Genomic DNA, 13,064 nt, shown 5'->3' on the forward strand with positions numbered 1-13,064 from the left:
TTTTGTTGTTCTATGTTCAAAATCTATTATGAATGTTTAATTGATTTTTGTTATTTTCCATTTCTCTTGTAAACAGGTTTTGAGAGAAATCAAACGATTATCAGGTGTAGGATATTGAGGATTTGGAATGGTAAATTGCATCTTCCCCATTGCTCAATCATATGCTATCACTCTTCATGCATGCATTGATCGTACATGGTGAGGTGAACCTTTTGGGAATCATGGATATACATTTGAATACATCATACGAGAGGATTTCCCGCTCGGACCTCCACTAATCGCGTCCACTTCCACTTCTCCTCCAGAATCAGAATCAATCTCGACATTCGATATCATGTTGTCTGATAATCTTACACTATACTACTCGATAACCATAGTCATTGCACCAACGATGTTACTATGATCTGTTATAGACATATGCGCAGGCATCTATTCCAGCATGGTCGATCCTTATGCCAAGCTCAAGTCGGACTTTTAAATTTCAGCTTATATAATGTAGTCAATCTCGTACCAAGATGTCATTCCCCATTGATCACTACCAACTATCTGGCCTCACGATTTATCAATACCTCTTCATCCTTCTATTACCCTCATCCAGCTCAAGCAGGGAAATGTCGTGATTCAGTGGAGGATGGCAGTGTGGAGCCATCATCAAGTACGTCACCTGCACCAGATACACCAAGCAAAGGAATCACTCTGAGACCATATCAAGCACATGCGATCCAAGCTTGCCTAGAAGCTTTATCCTCAGGTTTCAATCGAATTGGTGTAAGCTCACCTACAGGAAGTGGGAAAACTACAATGTTCATGCATCTCATTCCTCTTGTCGAATTCAGACCTCGATCGTCTCTCCATTCTGATCTTGATTCTGAGTCCGTCCACGGCGTTCAAGAGCAGAATCGTAAACATGATGATAACGGTACAAGAAACGGAAAGACATTGCTAATAGTCGGAAGTGTAGAACTGGCGAATCAATCTGAACAATCCGCTCGAAGAATCTTAGGTAATGATTGGTCAATTGAAGTTGAACAGTCTAAAAGAACAGCCAGTGGAAAAGCTGATGTGTGAGTCCTTTATTTCTAATCACTTTTCAGCTCAAGACTCTGAGAGGGTGATTGTCCACACTCCGTGAGTTGAATAGCTAATCTAATTATGATCTTTTAACGTATATAGGACAATAGCTACGTATCAAACGCTAAATAATCTCGAGAGACTATATAAATTCGATCCGAGCGAATATAAATTGATCATTGTGGATGAAGCTCATCATGCTGCCGCCCATTCGTAAGTTTTATCGACTCGACAACATTTCATCGAGTCGACCAAACAAAGGTTTAAGTAAATGAAAAAGGTAATTCAGCAAGCTAACACTATTTGTTAATGATGATCTATTAGATATCTACGTCTCCTCCATTATTTTAACCAAAATGTTATTCTACCTCCCTCTATATCCCCAATCTCACCGTCATCCACTCCAATTTCGACCAAAGTACCCATAATCGGATTTTCAGCTACTTTCTCTAGACCAGATCAACTAGCGTTAAGTAGCGTATTCGAGAAAATCGTATTTCATAAGGATATCTCAGAGATGTTGGATGATGGTTGGTTATCACCTGCAAAGTCAACTACTGTACATGCGAAATTAGATCTAAGTAATGTAGAAGACAATTCTCAAGGTGATTATAACATTAATAGTCTTTCAGGAAAAGTTAATACGAAAGAAATTAGGGAGTTGATCGTTGGAACTTATTTACATAAAGCTTGTAAGTCTGTCCCTCATTCTGCCCTTCTCCCTTCTCTTCCCTACATTCAGTACAATTCCTTCGAAAGCTGGGCTGATCACATGGAACCATATCTCTAGCCGATAGAAGATCGACTCTGATTTTCTGCGTGGATCTATCTCACGTAGCTTGTTTGACGGATACATTCAGAGAAGCTGGAATAGATGCAAGATCAATTTCATCGCAATCCAAACCTGAATTGAGACAACAAACAATATCAGCTTTTGGGAAAGGTGAATTCCCAGTCTTGATCAACTGCGAAGTCCTAACAGAAGGTACGGACATACCACAAGTAAGCTCTTTTCCCTCTTGGGCGAACAAAAAACTGTATAGAATCATCAAATGGAAGAGCTAATGAAATGATTAATCAGATCGATTCTGTCATATTGGCTAGACCTACGAAAAGCCGTAATCTTCTCGCTCAAATGGTATGTCTCCCAATGACATGTAATTGATGCAAGTTGATTAAGACATGGCCGAGATCGGCTTATATATGTTGTTTGCCGTAGGTCGGAAGAGGACTTCGATTATCACCTGAAACAGGTAAAAAAGATTGTCATATAATCGATATAGTTGATAGCGTTAATAAAGCTGGAGGAATGTTGGTTTCGCCTACTTTATGGGGACTGTCTCACGAAGAAAAGGAGCAACGAGATAGAGAAAGAGGAGACGAAGCTTTGAATTTATCAAAAGACGATGGTATGGGTTTCGGCTTATCTCAGTCCCGACATGTGTACTGATGGACGATACTTCCGCGCAGAATCAAGTGAAGCAGAGAATAGCTATCAGATCACTTTCATAGACCAAGATGATCCTTTCCGTCTCTCTGGGAGTAATAGACCAATGATGGATAGAGCAAGTAGGAATGCATGGGTAACATGTGGAAAAGGGAAATATATCCTTGAAGCGATGGGTGAGTGCACAACTCCAAAGGCAATCTCATCCTTTTCAGAAATCAGGTCTCCTTATTCAAACCCCTAAATGCAGAGTCAAGTTCCTCTTGAGGGAGAAGAATGAACTCATTGATCGATGTTATATCTCAGGAAACGGTTATATCGCCATTGATCATTCAGCTCCTACGGCCCAATCGAAATATACTATCACTTATAGACCTTCAATCCCGCGTGAAATAGCAGGAATAAGAGGATCTAAATCACCTTTCGGTAGAGTGACAACGGTCGGACATGCAGATGATCTAGAAAGAGCTCTGCAGACTGGAGATAAGTATGCTGAGAGGAAATTGGGCAGGGACTTGTATCTCCAGTATGTCATTGCTAAATCCTGTATCCCATCTGCTCCCATGTATCTACGTCTTTTCGCACGATATCCTGAATATCGGGTGACTTTGCTAATTCACCCAATAGACTATCTAAATATGCATCGTGGCGGAGAAAGCCAGCTTCTGAACGAGCCATCAAACTCCTACTCAAGATGCAAGGAGTTAATAATCCATCATCTCTACTAGACGAGGATGGGGACGAGAGAAACTTAAATTTATTTGGTAAAAATTCGAAAGTGGGCAATTTGACTGCGGGTGAGGTGTCCAGTTGGTTGTGTGCTGCGAGACATGGCGCTAAAGTGAGTCCTCGGGTGTGCGGAGCTAACAATGATAAGAGCTCATGATAAGTAATCTGTAGACGGCTAAAGCAGCTGAGGAACGGAGGGATGAAAGGATGCAAATCAAATCTGAAAAGAAAGAGGAGAAAGCGAGAGCTTTGAGGGAAAGGAATTTGCCATTGCCTGGAAAGAGTTGATAGGAAGAATCACATAAACACATTATCATACCCATCCATAGATCTACCTAGCATTCTATATACCCTTGATACACCATTAGTCTACCCATCACGATCGTCAACCATGCATTCGATGCTAGTTCAGACGTCGAGATCTCTTATGACAACTCTTATGACATCGACTCGTGGATTCGGAAGAGCAGGGTGATCGGCGGTCGGAGCATTTCACCGATCACCCTTTGACGGTCTTGGAGCGATTCATTCGGACGTGGGAATGAGATTCCGTGAGATGGTGGATTCAATCTCGACTGAATGGACCGTCACTCCCAAGCACATCCGTGAGAAACGAGCTGTTCCGTTGCCATGTCATCTCGTCTCTTCTCTATGCAGTGTGAGACGTGAAAACAAAGGGAAGTTTATCTGATCGGATGTAATCGGATAACAGTGTCTGATGTGGAGTCCCGGGTGGAAGCTGGAATGGAATTAGCCGGGGTGAGAGAGGGGGAACAACGGGGAGCACGGGATGACATATGGTGGGGGATGATGATGATGATGATGATGATGAATACTGCGATGAATATACATACATGGATTGTTCGTATATAAAAGAACATTTCCATTGCATCTTCTTCCACCCATTGATAGCTTATAAAACATACATACATCCAATCGCCAGACGATCAAACTACCAAAATGCCTCAACCACCTCTCGATTTGAACAAATACACTTCAACACCTCTCCCTCATTTGAGAGAACAATATCCTCCTGGAACAGGTGGTACAGGACCCAGAGCAGAGTTTTCCGGTGATTTGAAAGGTGTTCAAACGATTGACAATTTCGATGATCAAGTGACTAAGTGTGAGTTTACCATTCAACCAAATCTGATCATATATGCTCGCTCAACTTGAGCTTTCCCCCTTGAGTACCCATGAACAACAATGAAGAAGGGTGCGGGGGGATATAAAGTAAAAAGGGAACGAGTAATACGCTGACACGCACTTATTTCATCTTTTCATTCTTAATCACACTTAGATATCAAAACTCTTCCTTCAGAACCTATCACTCCTCATCCGCATTACAAGTATCCCAAGATCATAGCTGCTCTCAACACGGTACCTAATCCTCTCAAGGCTCCGACAGATCTGCAAAAAGGTGAGTTACACTCTGCCCACATTTGTGCAACTGTTCTAGAGAAGACATGTGAGAGAATAATCAGCTAATCCCCAAGGTGATTCAGCACTGTCTTCTTTACCTCTGCTTGCGACTTCTACGATTTTAACGGCACTTGATTCAGATCCAGAAGATTTCAAATTCGTAACTGATGCTCAAGCTTTAGATAGAGCAGGATATGAAAGTGATGGAGGTGTAGATGGTTCAGGTGAAACCAAACCTCTCAAACCTGATTACAAAACAAAACCTTGGACTTTTAAGTTCAACAAATCTCCTCTAGGTGAGGTTTTTCATATTAACTTTTACATCTCTACATCGCTACCTTCAACTTGACCTCGAGGTTCAAGCTATTTGGTCTCTGTCCTTTCGTAAAGATAGAATAAACGAGAAGTACTGATTTTTGTTTTGACTAAAATAATCGTCAATAGGATCGGGAGAATTCTTACTCACCAAAGGTGGTTCAGATGAAGTTAAACTTGTAGTTAGAACTATTAATTCTTCAGCTTTCACTGCTGCCGATTGGAAAGAATATATCGTCAATGTAAGTGAACGAAATCACCTTTCTTCCGAACGATATAAACAGTCGGTCAATCAGTCAGTCAGTCAGATATTGACGGCACCCTTTTTTGTGTGCGGTCGGTACAAACGTAGGGTCCATACAAGTACAACACTAAATCCAAAGCATCGTGGTATTGGTCAAGAGCATACAACGCGACCAAAAGATTGAATTGTCAATATTACGTTTTGACAGATTGGCAAAGATGGACATTTGGTTATTTCAATAAAGATAAAACTCATGGATGGACTTCACCCATCTTGGAATATGATTCTGAAACACCAAGTGTTTTACAAGCTTTATTATTTTGGTCAAGAACTGCTATTGGCTCAGAGAACACTACTTCCCCCACTGAGAAAGACGTTTCGTCTTTACCGGAATTGTTCCCAGCAAATCCTGCTAGAAGAATATCTTCTTCAGGTGGAAATAATCCTCATCATCATGATAGAGATCAGAGTAAACCTAGAAAAGCTAATGAAAGTGATGTGAGTCATTGGATCTCATTTCATTCTATCCTCCGTCGATCACGAAAGTACGTTCATTGGAAGTCCAAGCTAACTTCCTTTCATCTACGCCACCTTTATAGATCGAAGAAAGTGATGCTGAAGATGCCGCATAATCTCCTTCGCGAACTTTTCAAGCAAAGGTGTTCTCACTATAGCTGGAATTTCAAGGTAACCAGATCTTGAGGAAGATTGAATTATTCGTATGAAGTTAAATCAGTACGAGGAGGATGTATCATGTTCATATTTGTGTGCTTGTCACGTCTATTTTCTCTCCTGGTTTAACGTCAATTTCTGGTCGGCTATTATCAATACGCAAGACCTACAGACGGTGATCATTTTGACTTACTAATATACATCTTTGGTCAAAACTGAAATTATGATATTAAAGTTGAGGTTCAAACTGATTATTCACTGATTTTACAAACAAGTATATATGTGTGTGTGTATGTATGGTAATAAGAAAATCTATATTTCTACAACGGAGTTGAAACGATAAGATATGATTATGATGATATAGATCAAGCTCTCTTCTTCCCTTTATTCGTTAATTCCCAATTTACGGGTTTATTGCAGATTTACCCAACTGCTCTTCTACTCATCAGACTTCTCTTCACTCGTTGTAAAGCTTTTTCCACATATGCTTGTTCATCTTGTTGAGCATTTATCAATCCGGCTATTATACCTCCAACTAAAGTATCTCCCGCTCCTGTCGTACTCACAATTTCATCTTGATTGATATCCGGCGAAGGATAATGGGTCAAAACTATCCATTTGCCTTTGTGTACACCTCCATCATCGAGTTTATAAGAAATCGAATCCCTTCCTCTGGCTTCTATCTCAGTCGAAGAAGACGATACGGGAGAGGGAGGAGTTGAAGTAAGATGAAGGTGGAGTAAACCACGATTTGAAGCTTTCAACCAAAATGATGAAATGAAAGGTAAACAACCAATCATTTTGGTTATTATACCTTGATTTGAAATCCATTCTTTATCTTTATAATTAGTTTGAGGAGTGATCTGATTGGTAAATCTTTCTACTGCGTTCCTCCAATTAGATGTCAAATTCAATGAATTGATATATTCCCACGATTTCTCTTCTACTTCGTCAGAATGAGATGATGTCAATAGGGAATACAAGTTGTCCAATTCAAGTACGTTTGGTGAGAGATGAGTGAGCGGTCTGGGGTCAGAAGGTGACGAAGGAAGAAGAGAAAGAAGGGATGTTGTTAATCGTGGTATTTTAGGTAATGAAGTTGGATCACAGAATGCTATTTAAGCATTATTTCGGAAATTGAGGAATGATCATCAGTAAAAGTGAAATCCTCACCAGACAGGTTCCTGCAATGGCGAATGGAAGGTAGACTCACTCGGAATATTCAATTCTCCACATGTCTTCAATATCGCATCGATTACTTTACTAGTAATATTACAATCGAACACTACCATTTCAGGTTTTTGTCTCTTGATGGATTGTTCGACCTGTATCATCAAAATGATAAGCATTTCTACTTGATAGTCCCTTCACAGTCATACGGTATCATATGACCAATATAATTCACTCACCACATCAGGAGACATGGTTTCTACGATACACATATCCGCTACTCCGGCCACTAGATCACCATTCTTTTCCAAAGTTAAACTACATGCCGCTGTTGCTTTGCCAATCTGACCAATCAATCCATCGATTCTTAATCCTGCAGATGCGAGTTCGAGCATTAACAATTTCCCAAAAGCGTCTGGTTTGTCCAAGTTTATCTCCTCACCATCCGAATGATTGTGAGCGTTTGGGGCGGTGGAACCGAAGAGAGATACGAGTTGAACTGAATTCTCAGGTAAGATATTTTGAGCTGCTTCAGCAATATTCCGACCTACACCTCCTGGAGAAACGAATATTGTTCCAGGTGTCGTGGTTCTAGGTTCTAATCTCGAAGGTGAAGTTGAAGTCAGATCTATAGCTGCTGATCCAAATACCATGACTTGTGGAGGAGGTAATGTCCCACCTGAAGGAGTGGATCTAATCGTCGATTTGGGGGAACTGGTAGGGACTGCAGTCGTGCTCGATGAAATAGGATTATTTTGGGATAGTCTTTTGGCTGACGAGCTGGGAGGAGAGTAAATGTAATTGAATGCATTTCCCCTTCCATTTCGTTTTTCACGGCCTATCCCAAATTCCGATTCTAATCGATACAATTCAGCGAGTTTCACAGCTACATCTGCTCCGATACGAGCATTGTTTTCGATAAGATTGACGTCTGACGTTGTGTTACAGTGTCAGCTGCATATCCATTGTCCTCCCGATAATCTGGTCATTTTAGTGCTTGCCACTCACTCAGTCCCAAAGCTTTACCACCAGTCAACTCCCCTACTCTCTTCAATAACCAAGGTGTCACTTCTTTCCCTGCCTTGTCGATACCTTTCTCGACACTCTCACGCACAGCTTGCTCAACCGACCTTTGGACCTCTAATCCGGCATCTGCATATTCGGAAGGGATGGGCACACCGATGAGAGTGGCAAGTTTCGATGGAAGGGTGAGCTGGGTATCTATGTAAGATTGATTTAGTGTTCGTCAATGTATAGAATGATAGACAACCTGGGAATGTAGTAAATCGTCAAAGGACCCAGATGAGAATGTATGGATGAGGTCTCATGCTTGGTCCAGAGCACAGTATCATTTCGAATCATGTAATACTCACATATCAACCTGGCAGCAGCATCTGCATCACCCACCCTCCAAGGACTCTGTTAAAAATGAAAATCTCACGTCAGCTCACGAGGATGACACAATCCCGTCCATGAATACATTGACTTGCATCGTTTTTTTCTATAGATCATGTGAAATATGGACTCACTTGACAGCCAGAAGAAGGGGTATAGAAAGCAGGAAAATCTTGATTATCTCCATAAGAAGCTACGCAGACACCTTGAGTTTCCAAAACTTCTAATGTTCTAGGTATATCCAAAATAGATTTTGCACCCGCACAAAAAACCGCCATTGGTGTTCGACCAAGTTCCAATAAATCCGCTGATATATCCATACCTAATTTACGATACTTCCCGCATCAGTTTTGTTCTTTCTCTCAATTGTTGTCGGAAACAGACGATTCAAAAGACTTCTACTTTGGTTTCCTCTAGCTCGTGCCGCCTTGAAAAAATGGTAGATTTAGAGATGGGACATACTATTTTCAGCTCCTCGGTGTACACCACCAATACCACCTGTGACGAAAACTTTGATACCTAAACTTTCTGCTATATACATCGTCCCAGCTACTGTTGTACCACCAGTTTTCTTCATTGCGATTGATGGACCTAAATCTCTTCTTGAAATTTTTACAGCACCTTTTGATATCATTGAATCAGGATCTGATAATTGAATCAAATCAGATTCTGTCAATCCAACATGTATTTTTCCGTTGATCAACGCTATAGTAGCTGGGGCAACTCCTTTTGATCGTATGATAGTTTCCAATGAACTTGCCGTATTGAGATTAGTTGGATGAGGCATACCGTGTGTTATAATTGCACTTTCCAATGCTATTACAGGTTGAGATGTCGATAATGCGTGATGTACTTCTTCAGATATAACCATTCGATTGCCCTATAACACCCAAATTCAGTTCCTGCGATCTGTATAAAACCTGATAAGAGAGATGATATCAATTACCCATAATCGTTTGGCTGTGACGAGGTCATGTATACCTTTTCGAGCGATGATTGACCCCAGTCGTTGGTGAGGATGGACGCTCAGACCTCGCCGAAAGATTCGAGTCAACATATCCGACCGTATCATCACCGATTAGTCCTACTATCGCCGATGTCCGGGGTAATAGTCTGATCGTCACTGTCTCACTTTGTAGTATTTGATGGTGAACATCAAGTGTCTGATGATGATAACATCCTACAATTTGTCAAATAATACTCATTGAAAGAAGAGTAGTCCAAGTTACCCCGCGTTTGATTGCTTGACTTCCCACGTGATACGGTCATCTACCCCGCATAAAAGAGTGAATGTTGACAACGATGACATTGACAGTAGAGCTATTCTTGGCGACATGTCGTATCACAGCATTGACTCGTTCTTCTATATTGTTGTACTGTACACTACTCCAGACCAATGAACTGGACCCTCAATGTCATTCAGTACATATGAACAAGGTCTGAAGCAAGCCACCGTAAGCTATCCCGGAATAACCTAACTGTCTGACAGCTGACAGCTCACAACGTGCAAAATAACAGGAATTAGCTAGTAGAGCTATACAAATCGAATCATCTCTTTCGTCTCTATCCCCTCTGATATCCCCTTTACCGACTCTTCAGAAAGCATTCCCAGCGTATATATCAGCTGCAGAGACATACTCTCATCTCATCTCTTCTTCGTTGGTCCCTTCGAATGAGGTAGTTGCAGTCAAAAAGAAGTGGAGGCTGGTACTTGAGCGTGCGGAGAAAGTGAAATCTCGCATAGAATCATTAGGTGGTCATGTAGGCAAAGTGGAAATCGGAGATACAGGTGAAGAAGCAGCTGTCTTAAGAAGAGGATCAAGAGCAAATGGTGTAGACATCCCATTGTGGGTTCAGCCTAACAGACACGATTTTGAAGGTGAACAATATACAGATTCAAGACAACCTGAATTAGCTGAAGAGCAATTGTTATGTGATCCAATATGGAAAGAGGTACCCCAAGAAGACTGGAAAGGATTAGATGAAAATGAGTGGACGGTGCGCCAGGGTCCGGTAGCCGATTGCTCAGTCGTAGCTGCTATGGGAGTAGCATTGGAGCACGATAGACAGTTCGGAACCGATGTAAGTCTTTATCTATCCTGCTTTCTTCAGACAGAAAGAAAAGCTTACTGCTCTTTATGAGAGACAGTTCGGTAAAAGCAATTTGTATCCCAAAGATGAGGAGCGACAACCCAAAAGGTCTGAAAACGGCAAACACGTTCTGAAGCTTCTATTGAATGGTGCTTGGCGAAGTGTATGTATACCTATTCACGACTCTGTCAATTGAGGTAGAGCAAGATGCTGATAAATATGAGTCATAGGTCGTTTTCGACGCTTTATTGCCCCACTCATCTGACGATAAGCCTTTATATACCACATGTCATCCTGCAAAGTCAAGTGCTTCGTCCTCTTTGTCACTTATCGGAGCACCATGGGTACCATTAGCTCTGAAGGGATATTTCAAGGTATTCGGCGGATATTCATTGAAAGGAAGTAATCCGGCACCTGATATATATGCGTATACAGGCTGGATACCTGAACGCCTGAGTCTCAAAGAAGGATTTCAAAGGGAGAAAGAATGGAAGAGGATATATCAAAGCTGGAAAAAGGGGCAAGTTATGATAAGTCTTGGTACTGGGGAACACACCTCTGCAGGGCTAGTAAGACTGCATGCGTATGGTGTCACATGTGAGCATTCCTTTCTGATCAAAATCTGAATTGGGGTAAGCGGCGACAGATGAATCCTGACTATTCATGGTCGATGTAGCAATACGTGAAGAAGATGATGAACGATACGTGGAAGTCTTCGATCCTGGAGCTACGACGTTTACTATGTCTTGGGATGGACTATGCTCTGAATTTGAAGCTTTACATCTGAATTGGAAGCCTGAAATGATGCCAATCTCAGCTGCTCGCCATTGGTAAGCCTGAATCTACCTGAAATATAATATGCGATATTGACCTCTCCATGATCTCGCGCAGGTCCTGGCCAAAACCTGTCAGCACATCGACTACCGGTTCTACACCTTTAAGAAACCCTCAATATCGCCTGAAAGTGTCTTCTCCATCAAGTAATGTCCACGAGATATGGATATTACTGTCTCAACATATCACAAGCAAAGATCGACCGCTTGATGATATAGCATTGCACGTGTTTGAAGAGTATGGTGCTGGAAGTAAACTAGGCAGATCAGTCAGTCCAGAAATGGCCGATCAAATGGTATGTCTCGTCCAATGCTTACAGTTTAATCACCCGTTCGTACGATTCATTGAGCTAATCTTCAAACGTCCTCAGAGTCCCTATGCCAATGACACGCATGTACTCGTGCGGTATCGTTTGCGACAGTCCGCATCATCTTTGCTAGTGATACCTGCAAGGGACAGAGGCAACTTTCAAACTGGATTCACGATAAATGTATTCGCAAGTCAAGGTTCTGTTTTATCGCTCGAAAGGATGAGTCGGACGCTTCCTTTTTCTCAAGCAGTATCCTCGTCTCTGAATAATCGAAACGCCGGTGGACATCCTGGTCATCCAACATATAATATCAACCCACAATACCAGGTGACGATTCTACCTCCGATCAAAGGCGGTAAGATAGATGGTAGAATCGCGATACAGGGAGGAAAAGAATGTGCATGGAATGTCAAGCTGCTTTGGGGTAAAGGAGAACTGGTATTCGAGTAAGTGTCGACGATTTTGAATATGAGAGTAAATTCTGACTCCTCGCTCGTATAAGCGTAACGGAAGATATGATTGTTGCTGATACAGGCGCCTATTCATATGGCCTGGCATATTGTGATATATCTGACCTCAATCGTAAGCAATTCACATCCCCGATCGAAGCAGGAACCAAACGAGCTCATATGATTCGAGTAGCCGGTAGATATACTTTGATTGTATCTGCATTTGAGCCGAATATGACTGGTTCATATACATTATCACTCGAATCTACTGCTCCAGTTCAGATCAATCCTATACCTGGTGAAGGGGCAGGTATGTATAGCAGGGTCATCAACGGTTCCTGGTAAGTCAGATCAGGCCTCCGCGTGTAAAGTTTTGGCTCATGTTAACGTATCATATTGTATAGGTCTGAGGAGACAGCCGGTGGACGACCCAGTTCAGGGGGATATTACCGAAACCCAAGGATCGAAGTGATCCTTCCTAAACCAGGCGTAATATCGTAAGTGTCCATCTGACCAAGAACAAGAGAAAAACAAACTCTCTTTGGTATTCATTAACGTATGACGAAATCACCAGATCTCGGCTATGTCTTCCAAGGCCTTCACCTGTTCCCATAAACATGACCATCTTCCGGCGTGGCACAGGTGTCAAATTAGGTGAACAAGTGTCTACCACTGGACCATACTCTGACGCTCTCAGTGGAGTCTCCACTGGTCGTGTGAAGCTGGATTCAGGGATATACATCTTGGTCCCTTCTTCCTACGGACCTATCAAGACAAGTTGGATCATGAAGATCTGGTCAGATGTAGCCATAAGTGTTGAATCTGGGATTTGATCTCATACACTGGTGTTTTGTTACACCGGTAAAATGCATAAGCTTAAATCCTTTCTCACGTGTACCGTTACGTTGCATTTGG

General features: G+C 41.8%; 4 protein-coding genes across 4 annotated transcripts; 3 read left to right on the forward strand and 1 right to left on the reverse strand.

Moving 5' to 3' along the window:
* Nucleotides 1–417: 417 nt before the first annotated feature.
* Nucleotides 418–3,535, forward strand: IL334_002420 (uncharacterized protein; the record flags this gene model as incomplete). The annotated part of the gene is made up of 10 exons (XM_062934166.1): nt 418–1,064; nt 1,174–1,284; nt 1,396–1,763; nt 1,862–2,073; nt 2,153–2,209; nt 2,291–2,480; nt 2,542–2,694; nt 2,825–3,044; nt 3,146–3,359; nt 3,419–3,535. 10 exons carry the CDS (start codon nt 418–420, stop codon nt 3,533–3,535), a joined length of 2,289 nt encoding a protein of 762 aa, XP_062790217.1.
* A 672-nt stretch (nt 3,536–4,207) lies between these two features.
* Nucleotides 4,208–5,860, forward strand: IL334_002421 (uncharacterized protein; the record flags this gene model as incomplete). Its single annotated transcript, XM_062934167.1, has 6 exons — nt 4,208–4,373; nt 4,548–4,667; nt 4,753–4,965; nt 5,114–5,226; nt 5,337–5,726; nt 5,828–5,860. 6 exons carry the CDS (start codon nt 4,208–4,210, stop codon nt 5,858–5,860), a joined length of 1,035 nt encoding a protein of 344 aa, XP_062790218.1.
* A 462-nt stretch (nt 5,861–6,322) lies between these two features.
* IL334_002422 (uncharacterized protein) lies at nt 6,323–9,522 on the reverse strand (the record flags this gene model as incomplete). Its single annotated transcript, XM_062934168.1, has 8 exons — nt 6,323–7,014; nt 7,114–7,225; nt 7,310–8,001; nt 8,079–8,291; nt 8,444–8,489; nt 8,600–8,787; nt 8,928–9,345; nt 9,412–9,522. The coding sequence occupies 8 exons, from the start codon at nt 9,520–9,522 to the stop codon at nt 6,323–6,325; spliced, it is 2,472 nt and encodes an 823-aa protein (XP_062790219.1).
* Nucleotides 9,523–9,877: 355 nt separating this feature from the next.
* On the forward strand, nt 9,878–12,982 carry IL334_002423 (uncharacterized protein; the record flags this gene model as incomplete). The annotated part of the gene is made up of 11 exons (XM_062934169.1): nt 9,878–9,919; nt 9,984–10,547; nt 10,615–10,719; nt 10,787–11,153; nt 11,233–11,386; nt 11,448–11,685; nt 11,761–12,146; nt 12,203–12,282; nt 12,343–12,490; nt 12,554–12,646; nt 12,724–12,982. The coding sequence occupies 11 exons, from the start codon at nt 9,878–9,880 to the stop codon at nt 12,980–12,982; spliced, it is 2,436 nt and encodes an 811-aa protein (XP_062790220.1).
* Between the last annotated feature and the right edge of the window lie 82 nt (nt 12,983–13,064).

This window comes from Kwoniella shivajii, chromosome 3 (genome assembly GCF_035658355.1).
Source record: "Kwoniella shivajii chromosome 3, complete sequence".
Lineage (NCBI taxonomy): Eukaryota > Fungi > Basidiomycota > Tremellomycetes > Tremellales > Cryptococcaceae > Kwoniella > Kwoniella shivajii.